This window comes from Mustelus asterias, unplaced genomic scaffold (genome assembly GCF_964213995.1).
Source record: "Mustelus asterias unplaced genomic scaffold, sMusAst1.hap1.1 HAP1_SCAFFOLD_433, whole genome shotgun sequence".
In the NCBI taxonomy this organism is placed as follows: Eukaryota; Metazoa; Chordata; class Chondrichthyes; order Carcharhiniformes; family Triakidae; genus Mustelus; species Mustelus asterias.
In genome coordinates this window covers 315,094-336,190 of record NW_027590388.1, presented here as the reverse complement: position 1 = coordinate 336,190, position 21,097 = coordinate 315,094, and the positions used below count along the sequence as shown (strand labels likewise).

The 21,097-nt window shown below is 43.7% G+C and overlaps 1 protein-coding gene across 1 annotated transcript in view; it reads left to right on the top strand.

The window, feature by feature from the left end:
- Positions 1-13,791: 13,791 nt before the first annotated feature.
- The window catches only part of LOC144486712 (uncharacterized), a 30,790-nt gene continuing 23,484 nt past the window's right edge, over positions 13,792-21,097 (top strand). Inside the window, 2 exon segments of the mRNA XM_078204721.1 lie at positions 13,792-13,835; positions 19,411-20,106. Coding sequence (XP_078060847.1) covers positions 19,526-20,106 — 581 coding nt within the window. The 5' untranslated portion in view covers positions 13,792-13,835; positions 19,411-19,525.

The following is a 21,097-nucleotide window of genomic DNA, read 5'->3' as shown; positions in this document are numbered from 1 at the left end:
ACTGGGTAATACACATCCCATGGTGCTTATTTGAGACAGTCAGCTTTTAAACAAAATCAGATATCTTTAAAGGGAAGAGATTTAAGAATTATCTGTTAGTTATACTTGATCCCTCTTTACTCTGCGAGTGAAACATTCTGGCGCCTAAATCTCGTTCATCTGCAGGAAGTCCAGCAGATCCACACTGATTCTCGATTTCCTCATCTGTCTGAGAGGCTTTCCCTAATTCTTTACTCTGAACAACGATGTTAAAAAGATGGTGTGCAATGTGCGCTATTTCCTCTAGTTCAGTTACAGTTTCACGTATGCCTGTCTTTATACTGTTAGGAGTCTAACAACATCAGGTTAAAGTCCAACAGGTTTATTTGGTAGCAAACGCCACTAGCTACCAAATAAACCTGTTGGACTTTAACCTGGTGTTGTTAAATTCCTTACTGTGTTTACCCCAGCCCAACGCCGGCATCTCCACATCATTTATACTTTTAGATATGTTTCAGATGGTGATTAACTTTGTTCGTCTGCATCAATAAAGCCATTAAATTCTGTTGTGGACTGAACGAGTTGCTGATATGAACACGGTGTCAAAAAGGGACCTCTATTTCCTTTCATTGCGTCATAAAAATACAAGATTTCAGATTTTGTTGTAAGATTTTGAGGCCGAGGTCAGAGCAAAGATAATATGGCGTTAATATTGAGTTGCGGATAATGTTCAGTAACAAATTTAAATCATGTAAACTTCCCTCATCCTTAAAGAACAAATACTAATAACATTCCGGCATGGCTTTGAACTGGGGAGCTTTCGTGTGTGAGGTGAATGCAATCACCACTTGCAAGCACCCAATGGGAGTCTCTTGAAATGTTGCAACACTCATTGTGAATGCTGTAGACATATTGATCCAAGAATGATTGAAAATGGTTGACAATGGCAGGCAACAATAAGAGGCCCTTTGACCCACAATGCCTATGCCAATTATTTGATTACGAGCTACCCAACTGATGTATCGGTGTGGGCTTGGTGGGCCGAAGGGCCTGTTCCTGTGCTGCACTGTTCTTTGTTCTCATTTCAGTTTCCTCCTCTCATTCCATGAAGCTGATTTTTCTCCCTTTCAAGTCATTGTTCAATCCCCATTTGAAGAAGGAGTTTCTGTGGAATCCGTGTCCATACAGTTTGCTTTAAGTAACAACGTTTCCTTGATCCAATGGCATGAAGTATTGGATATAGCTTCCCAATTTAGCTTTCAATGTAGACATATATTTATTTATGCAATTGATTTCATATTGAATTTACAAAACGAGTTTAATCGGATGAAGCATCTCCTCATTATTTCTGAATTATATATAATATAACTAAGTAACTCCACAACTTTCCACAGAATGTGGAATATAACAGAAGAGAATGAATCACCTGCACCCAAAGCAGTCTCCTTGTGTTGTCCTCCTGTGTCCCGAACATTTAATCCGATAACATTGAGAATGGGTGGGAAATCTGTCTTGCATGCACTGATCTCACACGGGGTGGCACAGTGGCACATAGCTGCCTCACCACGCCAGGGACCCGGGTTCGATGCCTGGCTTGGGTCTGTGTGCAGTTTGTATGTTCTTCCTGTGTCTGCGTGGGTTTCCTCTGTGTGCTCTGGTTTTCTCCCACAGTCCAAAAGATGCACTGGTTCGGTGCATTACCATGCTAAAGTTCTCCCGGAGTGTGGCGACCAGTGGATTTTTACAGTAACTTAATTGCAGTATGAATGTAATCCCACTTGTGACACTAATAAACAAACTTTAAACATGACACGGACACATCCAGAATATGGTTGACTGTAAAAAAATAAAAATAAATAAGCATTGTTGCTTATTCTCCAATAGTCGTCAATTGCTTATAGTCATCAATTAGTGATCACCGTTGGTAAGAAATAGATTTCTGGCTGTTCCTGTTGTTAAAATGGACAGTTCCATCGCGATGAATATCTAACGGGATATTGCCGCACTGACACGACCCCAGGGAATTCGAGTTCAGGAAGTTTACTCTGGAACTAGTACGTTTTTGGCATTGTCAATGGGCGCACTTCTCTTTAGTGTGTCTATGGCTGTGTTAATCTGATTGTTTATCTTCCTCAGTGACTGTGTGTCTATGTTTGAGTCGATCGGTTTGAGAATCGATCACTGTGTTTACTTGTCCCTGTGTCTATACTTTGTTGATTCTGTGCGGTATACGACGCTTCCAGTGAACACGGAGGTGGGATTGTGGTCGGTGCAGACTCGATGGGCCGAATGGCCTCCTTCTGCACTGTAGGGTTTCTATGATTTCTATGATTTCATGTATTATCATGGTTAACAGCTGAGACTAATATATATCACAAATCTACAGAATAATTCTGTATTTATAGCGAGGGACGTTGATGTCAGTGCCTGGGCATATATCTATATGGTTATATATCCTTACATGTGTTAGCCTTTGCACGTGGCCGTGTATGTATCTGCTCTCCCCGTGTCTGCTGGGTTTCCTCAGGTGCTCCGGTTTCCTCCCACAATCCAAAGATGTGCAGGTTCGGTTGATTAGCCATGCTAAATTGACCCAAGTGTCAGGGGGATTAGCGGGGTAAATATATGGGGTTACGGGAATAGGGCCTGGGTGGCGTTGTGGCCAGTACATACTCGCTGGGCCGAATGGCATTCTTCTGTACTGTACGGATTCTATGATTTTAATATCTCGAAATGTGTCAGTCTTTGCAGGTGGCCGTGTGTGTGTCTGTTTCCAATATGCGGCAGTGCTGTCCACGGGAGGGCGCTCTCTGATCACTTATGCAAGGTCACCATTCCTTCGAGAGGAAGCGCCTGTTTGAAGATGTAAAAATGGGCGGAGACAGGGAGTCACGTTCGACCTCATACCATTCCACTGACTGTTTCAACTTCTCCAATTGCAGTTCTGGTACAGTCAGTGATCACTGTCTCTGTTTCTGAAGCTCTAACTGGAATCATGGGGGTGAAATTCTGTCTGACTCTGGTTATTGTCCTGATCACAGCTCGGTCATTTTGAACCTTTGGGTGAAATCCGGCAATCACCAGATTAGTTCCCCATTTCCATCTCGAGGCAATTATTCCGTTGTTGTTCCTCCTAATCCGCTTTGTGTCCGCTGTTTATTTTCAGAGATAGAGTCATAGAGTCACAGAGTAACAGAGGTTTACAGCATAGAAACAGGCCCTTCGGCCCAACTTGTTCATGACGCCCTTTTTGTTTAAACCACTAAACTAATCCCAATTGCCCGCATTTGGCCCATATCCCTCTATACCCATCTTACCCATATAACTGTCAAAATGCTTTTTAAAAAACAACATTGTACCCACCACTGCTACTGCCTCTGGCAGCTTGTTCCAGATGCTCACCACCTGCTGTGCGAAGAAAATGCCCCTCTGGAACTTTTGTATCTCTCCCCTCTCATTGAACATATGCCCTCTGGTTTTAGACTTCCCTATCTTTGGGAAAATATATTGACTATCCAGCTGATCTGTGCCCCTCATTATTTTATAGACCTCTATAAGATCGCCCCTCAGCCTCCTACGCTCCAGAGAAAAAAGTCCCAGTCTATCCAGCCTCTCCTTATAACTCAGTCCATCAAATCCCGGTAGCATCCTAGTAAATCTTTTCTGCACTCTTTCCAGTTTAATAATATCCTTTCTACAATGGGGTGACCAGAACTGTACACAGTATTCCAAGTGTGGCCTCACCAATGTCTTGTCCAACTTCAACAAGACATCCCAACTCCTGTATTCAATGTTCTGACCAATGAAACCAAGCATGCCGATGCCTTTTTCACCACTCTGTCCACCTGTGACTCCACTTTCAAGGAGCTCTGAACATGTACCCTTAGATCTCTTTGTTCTGTAACTCTCCCCAACGTCCTCCCATTAACTGTGTAAGTCCTGCCCTGGTTCAATCCACCAAAATGCATCACCTCGCATTTGTCTAACTTAAACTCCATCTGCCATTCGTCAGCTCACTGGCCCAATTGATCAAGATCCCGTTGCAATCGGAGATAACTTTCTTCGCTGTGCACTATGCCACCAATCTTGGTGTAATCTGCAAACCATGCTACCTATATTATCATCCAAATCATTAATATACATGACAAATAACAGTGGACCCAGCACTGATCCCTGAGGCATACCGCTGGTCACAGGCCTCCAGTTTTAAAGACAACCCTCTACAACCACACTCTGGCTTCTGTCCAGAAGCCACTTTTGTATCAATTTAAATATCTCACCCTGGATCCCATGAGATTTAACCCTATGCAACAACCAACCATGCGGTACCTTGTCAAAGGCCTTGCTAAAGTCCATGAAGACAACACCAACTGCACTGCCCTCATCCACCATCTTGGTTACCCCTTCAAAAAACTCAATCAAATTTGTGAGACATGATTTTCCACTCACAAAGCCATGCTGACTGTCCCTAATCAGTCCTTGCATCTCTTAATGCCTGTAGGTCCTGTCTCTCAAAATACTTTCCAACAACTTACCCACCACAGATGTGAGGCTCACCAGGCTTTTCCCTGAAGCCCTTTTTAAACAAAGGCACAACATTTGCCACTCTCCAATCTTCAGGCACCTCACCCGTGACTATCGATGATTCAAATATCTCGGCTAGGGGACCCACAATTTCCTCCCGAGCCTCCCACAATGTCCTGGGACACACTTCATCAAGTCCCGGGGATTTATCTATCTTGATGCCCTTTAAGACTTCCAGCATCTCTTTCTCTGTAATATGTACACTCCTCAAGACATCACTATTTATCTCCCCAAGTTCACTAACATCCATGCTTTTCTCAACACTAAATACTGATGAGAAATATTCATTTAGGATCTCACCCATCCCTGTGGATCGGCACGTAGATGACCATGCTGATCATTAAGAAGCCCTACTCTCTCCATTGCCTTTTATGTATTTGTAGAAGCTCTTTGGATTCTCCTTTGCCTTATCTACCAAAACAATCTCGTGTCCCCTTTTTGCCCTCCTGATTTCTCTCTTAACTCTACTCCTACACCCCCTATACTCTTCAAGGGATTCACTTGATCCCAGTGCCTATGCATGTCATGTGCCCCTTTCTTCTTCTTGACCAGGGCCTCAATATCCCGAGTCATCCAGGGTTCCCTCCGTCTACCAGCCTTGCTCTTCACTCTAAGAGGACTGTGCTTACCCTGAACCCTGATTAACACACTTTTGAAAGCTTGCCACTTACCAGACGTCCCTTTGCCTTCCCACAGACTCCTCCAATTAACTTTTGAAAGTTCCTGCCTGATACCATCAAAATTCGCCTTGCCCCAATTTAGAATTTTAACTTTTGGGCCATGACATGAGTAACAGAGACTCAGTGCCCCAGTTAGAACCAGTTGTTGAAGCAGCAGAGGGTGAAGATTCAGCAATATGATGCAGTTACTCTGCATCGAGTTCAGCTACACAGCATGACCTGTTCTGGTATCGCCAGTATCCACACCGAGCTCCTCAGTATCTGCTCAGAGCCGCTAGTTGTGGGTTTACCGATACGGCTCCCGGCTTTGAACACTTCAGTGGGAATCTCAACCTGAAACAAACCACTTTTCACTTGTCCATGAAAGATTTGAAGATGACAGACAGCGCCGTGTATTACTGTGCACCGAGACCCACAGTGAATGAGGCTCCCGCGGGCCTCATACAAAAACTGGCACAGGTCGATAATCAATGGTTCATTGTCAGGACAACACATGGGGTTAAACATCAGAGAAATTTTACCCATAGTGAACGTGACAATATAGCCCCATCTGAGTGTTTTCCCTCATTGAGGTCAATAATTGTCACTGTTGGTAAATTTGAGATATTTTTACTCATATTACTATCAGATCAAGTCCAATCATTCCCCGATCCCATTCACACAAACCCGCAGGTCTTTCAGGAGAACAAGGTCATCAATCTGTATTTTAAATGCTCCAGATCAGTTAACTGTGTGACAGACCACATCTTTCAAAAGTGATTAAATATCAAAGGCAGACTCAGAGATGTCACATGTTGAAGTTGCTGGGTTAATAATATTGACTGACTGAAATCTCTGTTTTCCCAGTCGAACCGCATCTCAATTCTGAGTTGGGTGATTACTTTTTCCCTGTGTATTTAAAACGGTATCTATCAATTATCCTCTTGCACTGGGCACTCAGTACTTGTGCATTAGACAGACGTCAAACTATCTGCATCATTTTTCAGCTTAATTCGGGGAAAGATCAACCTAAAGACCTACCCTCCAAACCAGGCAGCATCCTGGTAAATCTCCTTTGCACTCTTTCCAGTGCTTCCACATCCTTCTTATAGTGAGGTGACCAGAACGGCACACAATATTCCAAATGTGGTCTCACCAAGGTCCTGTACAGTTGCAGCATAACCTCACGGCTCTTAAACTCAAACCCCCTGTTAATAAACGCTAACACACTATAGGCCTTCTTCACGGCTCTATCCACTTGAGTGGCAACCTTTAGAGATCTGTGGATATGAACCCCAAGATCTCTCTGTTCCTCGACATTCCTCAGAACCCTACCTTTGACCCTGTAATCCGCATTCAAATTTGTCCTACCAAATGAATCACCTCGCACTTATCAGGGTTAAACTCCATCTGCCATTTTTCGGCCCACCTCTGCATCCTATCAATGTCTCTTTGCAGCCCACAACAGCCCTCCTACTCATCCACTACTCCACCAATCTTGGTGTCATCCGCAAATTTACTGATCCACCCTTCAGCCCCCTCCTCCAAGTCATTTATAAAAATCACAAATAGTAGAAGACCCAGCACTGATCCTTCTGGTACACTGCTGGTAACTGGTCTCCAGTCTGAAAATTTTCCATCCACCACCACCCTCTGTCTTCTATGAGATAGCCAGTTACTTATCCAATCGGCAAAATTTCCCTCTATCCCACATCTCCTTACTTTCTTCATGAGCCGACCATGGGGGACCTTATCAAACGCCTTACTAAAATCCATGTATATGACATCAACTGCTCTACCTTCATCTACACACTTAGTTACCTCCTCAAAAAATTCAATCAAATTTGTGAGGCAAGACTTACCCTTCCCGTGTTGACTATCCCGGATTGAGCTGCATCTTTCTAAATGGCCGTAAATCCTATCCCTCAGGACCTTTTCCATTAACTTACCAACCACCGAAGTAAGACTAACTGGCCTATAATTACCAAGATCATTCCTATTTCCTTTCTTGAACAGAGGAACAACATTCGCCACTCTCTAGTCCTCTGGCACTATCCCTGTGGACAGCGAGGACCCAAAGATCAAAGCCAAAGGCTCTGCAATCTCATCCCTTGCCTCCCAAAGAATCCTAGGATATATCTCATCTAGCCCAGGGGACTTATCAACCTTCAGGTTTTTTCAAAATTGCTAATACATATTCCCTCAGAACATCTGCCTCCTCCAGCCTATCAGCCTGTATCACACTCTCATCCTCAAAAAGGCCCCTCTCCTTGATGAACACTGAAGAAAAGTATTCATTCATCGCCTCTCCTATCTGTTCTGACTCCATGCACAAGTTCCTACTACTGTCCTTGACCGGCCCTAACCTCACCCTTTTATTCCTCACATAAGAGTAAAAAGCCTTGGGGTTTTCCTTGATCCGACCCGCCAAGGACTTCTCATGCACCCTCCAACTCTCCTAAGCCCTTTTTTCAGCTCATTCCTTGCTAACTTGTAACCCTCAATGGACCCAACTGAACCTTGTTTTCTCATCCTAACATACACTTCCTTCTTCCTCTTGACAAGGCATTCAACCTCTTTTGTGAACCATGGTTCCCTCACTCGGCCATTTCCTCTCTGCCTGGCAGGGACATACCTATCAAGGACACGCAGAATTTGTTCCTTGAACAAGCTCCACTTTTCATTTGAGCCTTTCCCTGACAGTTTCTGTTCCCATCTCATGCTCCCTAATCGCATCATAATTACCCCTCCCCCAATTGTAAACCTTGCCCTGCCGTATGGCCCTATCCCTCTCCATTGCAATAACGAAAGACACCGAATTGTGGTCGCTATCTCCAAAGTGCTCTCCCACAACCAAAGCTAAACACTTGGCCCGGTTCATTTCCCAGACCCAAATCCAATGTGGCCCCACGTCTTGTCGGCCTATCCACATATTGTGTCAGGAAACTCTCTTGCACACACTGTACAAAAACTGCCCCATCTGAACTATTCAACCTAAAAAGTTCCAATCAGTATTTGGAAAGTTAAAGTCACCCATGACAACTACCCTGTGACCTCCGCACCTAGCCATAATCTGTTTTGCATGATCACAAAGCCCCGAATGCCCAGATACTAATTTCATTGGACACATACATAATATATGTAATCTATAACCATTCTGATTGGATTGTGTCCAGCTGGATAAGAATTGATGATATTCTGTGTTGGGTGGAGTTACACATGGTCAGCCCCTGTGGCTTCTTCCCCCTGGCGTAACTCAATAAACTGTTTGTTGATTGAATCAGGCTTGAGTATTGAATGATTCTTCTGAGTTCATTTCCCCCAACACACTGGGTACATTACCGCTGGAGACCAGGTATTGCCAAAATCTTCAGACAATACAAAGACTCATGAAAGCCAGTGTCCCAGTTTAAAGACTTATCTTTTATTTGATTGAAGGGAGAAATTATTGGACGGTGTTAATCCCTCTCGAGAAGAGAAGCATCCTGATCTCTCCAATAACAGACATACAATGCTTAGGATGGCTCAATAATACATTCTTCATATCAATTCTCCTGCCTTTCATCAGGTGTAAACCAATCATTTTCAACACGTCATATACTTCAGCCAATTGCATTTTACCCTCTGACTTGGCCCACAATTACTTCACTTTACATATGATGAGGGTTTTTCTCAGAGGCGAAGTATTGAGCTGAACTCGGCTAATACAATGATTTGCAAAAGACAGTATACGGGTTAAAGACATTATTTATTGACCAACACACGCTGGGAGAAAGGCAGCTGGGCAGTCCAACTCCTTTCTAAAGTTACAATACATTGGCCGCGTAGTTATACTATTTTGAAAGTTCGTTTCACCCGCCCACTCTGTCATCCTAACTGGATGCTCCAATCATGTTCGTGCACAATATTTACCTTGGCCAATAACATCCTATCTTCTGGAAGAATGGGAATTCATTGGTCTGTAGAATCTGAAAGTTCCTGCCCACTGTTACTAGCAAACTTTCACTTACGTAGGTCCATAGGGTTCAAAGGTTGCTTTCTAACTGACTCTCAGCAACTTCTATTACATAGCTTAGAGGGTTCAAAAGTTCCTTTCCACTGTCTGCTGAGCCATCCCTTATCAGTAAAAAATGAATAATTCTATTCATTCTAGTGTCTGGGAAGCGTTTACTTTTATAACTCATGCTGATAAAAACTGTGCTCTGTGGCTTCACTGTTCTGACAGAATGTGGCCTGTCTCACTCAGCTTTTATCCCATTATGCTTTCGGGCAGTCTGCAGTTTGGCCAAGGTGTACATTTTAGTCCAAAAAGTACATATTTAAATTCTCTACCAGTGGTTATATGTATCTCTATGCAGACAGTACCTTTGTATAATATAAATAAGGCACGTTGTCGTCCTTATTCTATGTTAGTCTAAGTCAGTCCACCCTGTTTCAATAGCTTTTATTAGTTTTTAATCTCAAGGTATTCTGAACCCCTCTGACAAAATAACTTTAAAAAACTTAAAGTTTATAATTAATCTCAAGTAAGCTTACATTAACACTGCAATGAAGTTACTGTAAAAAATCCCCTCTCTAACAACAAAAGAAACTTGATTTTAAACTTCATCTATTAATTTTTTTGTTATATTCCTCAACCTATTTTAATTTGATCAGTTTTTGTTAGGGATGGGTAATTTCTATTCTTTATAAACTGGTTCACTCATTTTGTTAATTCTACACGGGCTCGGAGAATCAGAACCCAGACTTTATCATCCATATCCTTTTTCTCCTTTTGTCACCACTTTCTCTCTGATTTGCAGGAGGATCGTGGGGATTCCAATCAGACCGAATCATTTATTATAAAAGTAAAACAAAAACAGAAAATGCTGGAAAATCCCAGCAGATCTGACAGCATCTGTAGGGAGAGAATAGAGCCAAGTTTCAAGTCTGGATGACCCTTTATCAGAGCTCCTATGAAGTGTCATCTCGACTCAAAATGTTGGCTCTATTCTCAAATCATTTTATCGATAAGTTTCTTGTTCTTAGTTTCCAAAAGACAGGTAAGAAATCTGTCTGGTGCCCACTCGAGCTCTGAATTTTTCACTGGCCATGCTTGGGTAAGATTATAACCATTAGAATCCACTCTTAGAGATCCACTTTTCAGTCCAGTGCTACTTGGAGTGTACCGTCACCTCACCGACTACCGGGTCACAAGACCTTCACAGTTCTTATCACAAATTTATGATAAAATAATTTAATGCCTGAGAACGCTTCTTAATCTACTACCTACCACCGTTTGTTGATTGGTCAGACCCCCTTTTTACAGATTTGGATATCTCAGCCACTGAATATCAGCTGGTTATTCATAGATTCATAGAATCCTACAGTGCAGAGGAGGCCATTTGGCCCATCGAGTCTGCACCGATCACAATCACACCCAGGCCCTATCCTCCATGCATTTACCCTAGCTAGTCCCCCTGACACTAAGGGGCAATTTAGCATGGCCAATCCACCTAACCCACACATCTTTGGACTTTGGGAGGAAACAGGGACACGGGGAGAATGTGCAGACTCCACACAGACAGTGACCCGAGCCAGGAATCGAACCCGGGTCCCTGGCGCTGTGAGGCAGCAGTGCTAACCACTGTGCCACCATGCCGCCCAAACCTATGGAATAAGTTTCATTCTAACTCGTTCTGTGTAAATATTCTCACAAGGTCCTCTGTCGGGGCCCTGCTAAGCAGCTTTAATGGTTCGTGATTGCAGAAACTGAGCAGTCACAGGAATGTGGTCAAGATAGTCCAGTCCCATAATGCCTCACATTCAATCTGCTGTCCTTCAATTATAACAGAATATGTGGCTGTATGTAGCTGCCTCGGCCATGGTCAACCCCAACACTGCCTTCCTGAACTGCTACAATGCCTGAGGTGTAGGTACACCCACAGTGCTGTTAGGGAGGGATTTCCAGCTACACATTCCTGACAAGATTCTGACAGGTTTAGATAAAGTGGACAAAGAAAATCCGTTCCCATTGGCTGATGGGACAAGGACGAGGAGGTCACAGATTTATGGTTTTGGGTCAGAGATGTAGGGGGGGATGTGAGGAAGAATATTTTGATGCAGTGAATGGTGATGACCTGGAACTCGCTGCCTACGAGGGTGGAGGAAATGGAGACAATAAACAATTACAAAGGAAATTGGATGGTCATTTGGGGAGGTTTCAAACAGAAATGCTGACTAAATATCTCTGAACTTCCTCACACCCGGTCACTCTGTGATCCTTGTGAAATTTGAAACCAGGTATTTGCAACAAGACTCAAAGAGCATCAGCCCACTGGAGGCAATGTCGTGAGACCGGCCAGTCCAGCAGAAAGAAACCCTCCGACCCTCCCCATTGACTAACTGTGAGAATGAATAAAATGCAGTCCTGGATGTAATTGAGAGCAGAAACAATAACAGCAGAATCCAACCCCTGGAATCACTCGTGAACTTGTTGGTGTCTCAGCAGCTGGGCTGAAACTCTGAAACCCTTTCCACACTGAGAGCAGGTGAACGGCCTCTCCCCAGTGTGAACTCGCTGGTGTGTGCACAGGTTGGATAAGTCAGTGAATCCCTTCCCACACTGAGAGCAGGTGAACGGTTTCTCCCCAGTGTGAATACGCTCGTGTGTCCGCAGATTGGATAACTGAGTGAATTCCTTCCCACACTGAGAGCAGGTGAACGGCCTCTCCCCAGTGTGAACTCGCTCATGTCTCCGCAGGCTGGATGAATCACTGAATCCCTTCCCACACTGAGAGCAGGTGAATGGTCTCTCCCCAGTGTGAACTCGCAGGTGTGTCCGCAGACTCGATAACTGAGTGACTCCCTTCCCACACTGAGAGCAAGTGAATGGTTTCTCCCCAGTGTGAACTCGCTGGTGTGTCTGCAGGTTGGATGATTGAGTGAATCCCTCCCCATACTGAGGGCAGGTGAATGGCCTCTCCCCAGTGTGAACTCGCTGGTGTGTCTGCAGGCTGGATAAATGAGTGAATTCCTTCTCACACTGAGAGCAGGTGAATGGCCTTTCCCCAGTGCAAACTCGCTGGTGTTTGCGCAGGTTGGATAACTGACTGAATCCCTTCCCACACTGAGAGCAAGTGAACGGTCTCTCCCCAGTGTGAACTCGTTGGTGTGTCTGCAAGTTGGATAATTGACTGAATCCTTTCCCACACTGAGAGCAAGTGAACGGCCTCTCCCCAGTGTGAACTCGCTGGTGTGTCTGCAGGCTGGATAACTGACTGAATCCCTTCCCACAGAGAGCAGGTGAACGGCCTCTCCCCAGTGTGAACTCGCTGGTGTGTCCGCAGGTGGGATATTTCACTGAATCCCTTCCCACACTGAGAACAGGCGAATGGCCTCGCTCCAGTGTGACTGCGCCGATGAACTTCCAGCTCTGATGGGGATCTGTATCTCTTCCCACAGTCCCCACATTTCCATGGTTTCTCCATGGTGCATGTGTCCTTGCCTCTCTCTTTGGTGGACAATCAGTTGAAGCCTCGTTAACACACACACAACACGAGTGCAGTCTCTCCCCGCTGTTAATGGTGTGATCTTTATTCAGGCTGTGTAACTGGTTAAAGCTCTTTAACACCCTCACCCGAGCGTGGCAGCGTGTTGGTCCTTTTCCAGTCACACTGACATTTGAAATCCTTTCAAATCGACAGACCGGACAATCATTTGTCCTTCTGGATTCAAAGGCCGATGATATTCAGCTCCCAAGGAATATGACTCTGTCAGATCTGATGTGACGTTTGAGATTTCGGTCTGTGATTCCTCTTTTAATATCCTGTAAAATGAGTTTACAAAAGTCATCAGTGTCAGTACAGGACAGAAATTCAGAACAGAGAATTCTCGTTTCTATGGAACATTCTTTCTCTCTCATTCCCCAAAAGCTGTGAATCTCCATCCCACACACTCTCCCTCCATTTTCACTCTGCTGTATCTAATATTCACCCTCCCAATTCTCCTGAAGGTGCTGATTGAGGCTGATTGACAGATCCATGCTCACTGCAGTCTCCTGATTCTTTTGTCCTCTCCAGATTCTCTCTCCTCCTGTCCTTAAACTGGTGACTCAGGCTGTGGATCAATCCCACTCCGTCACTCTCATTCTCACAAATAATGCAGCTCACAACAACAAATCATATTTAATGATTTTATGACTGATTTTAAACATGCGGAAATATTCACCTTTTCCCAGTTGGGTCTTTGGTTGAAGTTGCTGCTGGGGGTGAAGGCGGAAGCGGCAGAGTGAGATTCCGGAACAATGTGAGGGGGCGGGGCTGGAGGACCGAGCGGGAGCGGCTGGTCCTCCAACCAATCGGAGTGAATGAGAGGCGGGGCTGGAGGACCGAGCTGGAGCGGCTGGTCCTCCAACCAATCGGAGTGAATGAGGGGCGGGGCTGGAGGACCGAGCTGGAGCGGCTGGTCTTCCAACCAATAGGAGTGAATGAGGGGCGGGGCCCTAACCTCTGCCGGAGCCCGCTGCGCAGGCTCTGTGCGGGGCTGTGACTGGAGCATGCGCAGTGCGGATGCAGACAGTGGTGTGGAATCCGCAGGGAGACATGAGGCCCGGACAGGAGAGGAACAGAGCCGGTGAGTGGACTGGGAGGTTCCATTAACACCTTCTGGAGGATTCACGATCCGAATAAGAAGCTATCGGTTCCGTGTTTTCAGGAAGAGAAGCTGCGAGTTTTTTGATGACAGACCTGGGGTCAAGGCTGCCTCTTGATCGCATGAGGTTGCAACAGTGCGCATGCGCAGTGCTCCCTGCCAGCAGAGGAAAGGAATGAATTTCTATCTGCAAAACTCAAACCAAGAGAAATGTCTCTCATCTGAATTCTATCCTGAACAGATCGTGATGATTTTTCATATTGAGTCTCTGTCTGCTCTCTTCCTGATCTCAATTGGAATGCTAAAACATTAATGATCTATCTGAAATTCACTCTGTCAATGCTGCATTAGTTACCCAGAGCACCCCATAAAGTCCCTATGCATGATTCTAGGTACCCAGTGCACAGGTATGGAATCGGCCTGTGCTCTGAGCATGCATAGTGTGGTGCTGTTGCTGACAAATTGAGCATTGTGTGGGGCCTGCTAACTGTGGGTAAGCCGGCGTGGGGAGCTGGAAACTGTGGGTGAACACAGGTTCAGAAGGGGGCCTAAACACTGGGTGAATGTGGGTGGGGTGGGGTGGCAGGAAACTGTAAGTGAGCACATGCCTGGGGAGCCTGGAAACTGCAGGTGAACAATCTGGGGTGGGGGAGATATCTGGAAAACATGATGAAACGCAGAGTCTGGAAAAATGCAGGTGAACACAAGGGGAGAGTGGCTGAAACTGTGGATGAAGAGTGGAGAGTCTGGAGACTGTTGATTTTTTATTTATTCTTGTCACGTGTGTTACTATAAAGTGAAAAGTATTGTTTCTTGCGCACTGTACAGGCAAAGCATACCATACGTAGGAAAGGAGTGCAGAATGTAATGTTACAGTCATAGCTAGGGTGCGGAGAATGACCTTAATGCAAGGTAAGTCCATTCAAGAGTCAGATGGCAGTAGGGAAGAAGCTGTTTTTGAGTCAGTTGGTGCATGACCTTAGGTCCAGGGTGTGTGGGGTCCTTGATTATGCTGGCTGCTTTGCATTTAAACAACCTGCGGATGCACCAGCGAGTTCACAGTGGAGAGAAGCTGTTCACCTGCTTTGTGTGTGGGAAGGGATTCACTCACTCATGGAATCTGTTGACACACCAGCGACTTCACACTGGAGAGAGGCCATTCGCCTGCTTTGAGTGTGGGAAGGGATTCAGTCGCTTATGCAGCCTGCAGACACATCAGCGTGTTAACGCTGGGGAGAGACCATTCAACTGCTCTGAGTGTGGCAGGAGATTCATTCCGTTGTCCCATCTGCTGGCAGACCAGCGAGTTCACAGTGGAGAGAGGCCATTCACCTGCTCTGAATGTGGGAAGGGATTCATTGAATCGTTCACCCTGCAGATGCACCAGCGAGTTCACACTGGGGAGAGGCCGTTCACCTGCACTGAGTGTGGGAAGGGATTCACTCAATCATCTAACTTGCTGACACATCAACGGGTTCACACTGGGGAGAGGCCATTCATCTGCTCCTTGTGTGGAAAGGGATTCATTCAGTTATCCCATCTGCAGACACACCAGCGAGTTCACAAGTGATTACAGAGAATGGATTCTGCCATTGTTCCTGCTATTAATCACTTCTGGGACTCAGCCATGTTCATTCTGACAGGTGGCAAAGTGGGAGTGTCAGAATGTTTCTTTCTGGTGGACTGGCTGGTCTCGGAACTTTGCTTCCAATGGTTTGATACTCTTAGAGCCTTGTTGCAAAATTCTAGTTTGATATTTCATCTGAATCATAGAATGAAAGGATGTTTGGGAGGTCAAAGATATTTACTTTGCATTTCTATTTGGAACACCCCAAAGCATGCCATGTTGCCATGGAGATGGGCTGTGGTGTTTAATAGGTTCTTTTGTTTAATTCAGCTGAGTGTTCCTCATAGAAGGAAAGTTCAAAGATTTGAGGGGAAAGTTAGCTTAGGTAGATGGGAAGCTACATTAAAAGATATGATAGAAGATAGGCAATACCTAACATTTCAGGAATTAATACATGATTTATAACAAGTGTGCATTCCTTTAAAGACAAAAGTCCTGCAGGAATAGTGATTGCAACTGTGGTTATCGAGAGAAGTAAATATTTGCATTAATCAAAGGAAGAGGCTCACAAAGTGATCAGAAAAGTATTAAGCCAGAGGATTTGGATCTTTTTAGAATTTGGCACAAAGGAACTGATAAAGAAAAAGAAAACAATGAGAAAGAACTGGTAAAAAGCATAAAAACTGACTGTAAAAACATGATGCATGAAAAAGAAAGAAAAAATGTGTGTTTGTTACCACAGAATTGATAATGGCGAATGAGGAAATGGCTGAGAAAAGAAACAGTTCTGTAGAAGTTCGTATGGCCTCAAAATATTAACCGTACTCCTCTCTCCACACATGCTGCCAGACCTGCTGAATTTCTCCAGCATTTCCTGTTCTTATTTATTATTAAACAAATGTGTGTCGGTCTTCATCAAGGATGACATAGAAAGTGTGTGTGCATGCACGCGTGTGTTCTCTCCAGTCACACTGATGTTTAAACTATTTGAAGAAGTTTCAAATGCAGACGAAATTGAGGCACCAATAATTGAGTGACTATCAGATCTTGGATGTGATGTTTGTTGGGATTTCACTCTGTAAATCCTCCCTTTTCTGATATACTTTAAAAGGCTTGACAAAAAGCATCACTATCAGTGCAGGATAGAAGTTCAAAACAGACAATTCTAGTTTCTATGGAATATTCTTTCCTCGCTCCTTCTCCCAAAGTTGTAAATCTCCATCCCACACACTCTCTCCTTTCTCATTCTGCTATTTCTAATATATATCCTCCCAATTCTCCTGAAGGTGCTAATTCATGTTGATCAACAGATCCCTGCTCACTGCTTCCTGTCCAGGACACACACACCGTCTTCATGCCAGCTGCTCACATGTATATATATTTATTGGACTAAATGTCAGTGTAATTTCCAGATACAGGGTTATGAGGAAGACCACTCCTCAGGCAGTGAGCGATCTCGACCTGGCACTGGCTGCCAATGAGGGTGGTGGAAGCAGAGATAATTAATTATTTCAAAACAAGATTGGATGGAACTTGAAGGAAATAAATTTGCAGGGCTACGGAGATACATAGTGGGAATGGGATTAACTGGATTGTCCTATAATGAGTTAGCATGGATTCCAGTTGACTAATTGACTCATCTGCCATCATGGATCTAATGCTGGAAATATAGAATATAGCTATAGTTCCAAAGTACCAGACCAGAAATAAGAACAAATGACAGAAATATTATACTAATGTACCAAAGGATAACACTAGATGTATCCCTGTTGGTATGATCTTTGTGGAGACCAATTACCTTAAAGCAAATAAATTCCCAGAGAAACTCAATGGAATAAACCGAAGGACAACATTTCACATTTTAAAAACTTTTTCTGTAACAATCTAATTAAAATTATCAAACGGGCAACATAGTGGCACAGTGTTTAGCACTGCTGCCTCACAGCACCAGGGACCCGGGTACAAATTTGGCCTTGTGTAGAGTTTGCACATTCTCCCTGTGTCTGTGTGGGTTTCCTCAGGGTGTTCTGGTTTCCTCCCACACTCCAAAGATCTGAGGGTTAGGTGGATTGGCCATGCTAAATTGCCCTTAGTATCAGGAGGATTAGCAGGGTAGTACGTGGAGTTGAAGGATTAGGGCCTGGGTGGGATTGATGTCAGTGCAGGCTCGATGGGCCAAATGACCTCCTGTACTTTAGGGATTCTTTGAACATTGCTGAATCATGCAATGACATTCAAATTGTATTTGAATGCGCATGATAACTTTGTCATTAAATAGCTCAAACAATAAAAACAGATTCCACAAAATCACAAACATTTCCCCCTCAGTATATTTGGCTCTAATTCCAGTTACAGAGTCCCACAACTCTCTGTATTTCCCAGGGGGAGAAAGAAAGTGTTTTCCTCACAGATGTTGGCCAGAGGGGGAAGTTTTCCTTTTTCTCTCAAAGACATCCTTTAGCTCTCAGTTTGACACATTTATTTGTCTGGTTAATAGGATGGCCTCCTATCTAATGTTCACAATTATAACGTTTTCCCAAGAGATGGATGACGTTTAAAGGAACAGTAAATCAACTGAGGACAGAGATAGTATGGTCATATGGCACACACAAAATCATTTATGATTCTCTGAAGTTCATTATAATTATTTCTTGTCTTGAAATATATAGCAGCGTTGCTGTTTTATATTTCCAGCCACAGAGTCACTGTGGCACAAAATGAATCTATTTGGCAACTCAAGTCAATACCAACCCTCTGTACAGAAAGTCAGTCAATTCCATACCCCCTCGATATCCCCATTTCCCTGAAAGTTTATTTCCTTCAAGTGTTCATCAAATTTCATTTTGAAATCACTGATCATCTCTTGTTGCACCACTCTCATCAGCAGCAAGTTCCAGGGCCTAAACAAAGTTCTTCCTCACTGATCCCTATCTCGCCAATCACATAACAGAGAGCTGTATATTACACACATTTATTATCCATTAAATATGCAAATGTATAAATATATACGGGCCATTTAGAACATTATATCTGTACCCGACTCTTCAAATGAGCATTTTGACTGAGTGCCATTCTCCTGTGTTTTTTCTCTCTGGGAAATACAGAGAGTTGTAGTAAATTAAATTAGTGCCATGAATTCTAAGGGAGGAATTGCTGGTGATTTTGTGGAGACTGGTTTTATTGAAGTAAAAAGTATCCCATCTATTCAAATGCTATTTGTCTGTCAATGCCTGATTCATTTATGTTGCTTTTATTTTGACTTTTACAATGAAACATTTTAAAAAGTGAAACCTCACTCATTTTATCCTTGGAATTGTCTGGAAATGTGTTTATTTTAGAGTTATCAGTTGGCTTGGGACGCCACAAGAAGAGATATATCCAGTGTTGTTTTATAGTACGTATTAGGTCTAATATTTATATTTCAGTAAAATAATGTATTTATTATTTCCATTCTTGTAATCTGGTACTGCAGCGATGTTATACATTTCCAGTCATAGACTCCACACTTCAGAAGGAACTTGAGTCCATGTCAACTTTCTGCAAAGCGATCACTCAGCCCCATTCCCCTCTATATCTCCATTAATGCAGCATGTTCATTTCCTTTGTGTGCCGATCCAATCTCATTTTGAAACCATTTGTCTCCTGTTCCACCATCCTCATAGACATTGAGTTCCATCGAAACATAGAAAATAGGATCAGGAGTAGGCCATTTGGCCCTTCAAGCCTGCTCTTCTATTCATTATGATAATAGCCCAAACCCCCATATCCTTCGATCGCTTTTGCCTTTTAACTTTATGTCTCTTTCCATAGATAAAATAATGTTTGCCAGTTGCATGAGAAGAAAATGAGTTTTTTTCTGTTCTAAATCAATTTCACAGCATTTTAGGAGAGGGGGATTTGCAGTTGGTAAACAGAAATCAAATGTGATCTCAGACCTGATTGAGTCGACCAATTTATTGTAACCTGAATATCATTGTATTTTGAATATAGAAGGAAAAAGCACCATTCACAGTGGAGAGAAACTGTACACGTGTTCTGTGTGTGTGGACAAGACTTCACCCAATCATCTGGCCTTTCGGAACATAATTGCAATCGCAACAGGGAGATGGCTTGGAAATGTGAGGATTGTGGGAAGGGATTTGATTACCCATCCCACCTGGAAACTCATCGACGCATTCACACAGGGGAGAGACCGTTCACCTGCTCTCAATGTGGGAAGGGATTCACTACCTCATCCCATCTGCTGAAACACCAGCGAATTCACACAGGGGAGAGACCGTTCACATGTTCTGTGTGTAGGAAGGAATTCAATCAGTCATCCAACCTAGCGATACACGAGCGAATTCATACTGAGGAAAGGCCATTCATCTGCTCTCAGTGTGGGAAGGGATTCACTCAGTCATCCACGCTGCTAAATCATCAACGAGTTCACACTGGGGAGAGGCCATTCACCTGCTCCCAGTGTGGGAAGGGATTCACTACCTCAGCCATGCTGCTGAAACACCAGCGAATTCATACTGGGGAGAGGCCATTCACCTGCTCTGTGTGTGGAAAGGGATTTATTACCTCATGCACACTGCTAAATCACCAGCGAACTCACACTGGGGAGAGGCCATTCACTTGCTCCCAGTGTGGGAAGGGATACATTACTTCATCCAGGCTGCGAAAACACCAGCAAATTCACAAGTAACTATTGTGATTGGATTTTGCAGTTAATCATATTCAGACTGAACCATGTTCATTTGGGTCTGTTTCTGCTGAATTGAAAAATAACTCCAGCTCTGTTATAGGTGTTAATATAATTGGCTTAGAAGGAGGATTTGGGGTCAGGATACTCACACAGAATATCAGATCAGGATTGGATGGAGCTGCACAATTTATCGTAACCTTAACAGCAGAGAATTTTGAACATGGAAGGAAACAGCACCATTCACATCCACAGTCACATTAGGGAGAAACCGTGTAAATGTGGAGACTGTGAGGAGAAATTCAGTTCCCCGTCAGAGGATTCTGAGTGTCCTGGTTCATGAGTCACAAAAGGCTAGTAGAAGGGTACAGCAAGTAATTGGGAAAGTTAACATAATGTTATTGTTCATTGTGAGGGGAATTGAATACAAAACAGAGCTTATGCTTCTGCTTTACAGAACACTGGCGATTTGGAATATGATTAAAGTATTTGTCTCCTTATTTAAAGAAGAATGTAAATGTGTTAGAAGCAGTTCAGAGAAGGTCTACTAGACTATACCAGAAATGGGAGGTTGTCTTATGAGGAAAGACTGAGTAGCCTGAGCTTGTATCTGCTGGAGCTTAAAAGAGTAAGAGGCAATTTGATTGAAATCTTTTTCAGTTCCTGAGGTATTTTGACAGGATCGATTTAAAGAGGATGATTTCTCATGTGAGCGAATCTAATACTTATTATTGAATACATTATTGAAAAATAAAATGTTGCTCAGTTGACACAAAGATGAGAAATAAATGTTTTCTCTTAGAGGGCAGCGAGTCTCTGGGTCTTCCTCAAAAAGCATTGGAAGCAGTGTCTTTGAATATTTTGAAGGCAGAGCTGGATAGATTCTTGATTAACAGGGGGTAAAAGGAATGTGGATTTGAGGTTACAATCAGATCAACCAGGGTCTTATTGAGTGGTGGAGCAGGCTAGAGGGGCCGAGTGGCCTTCTCC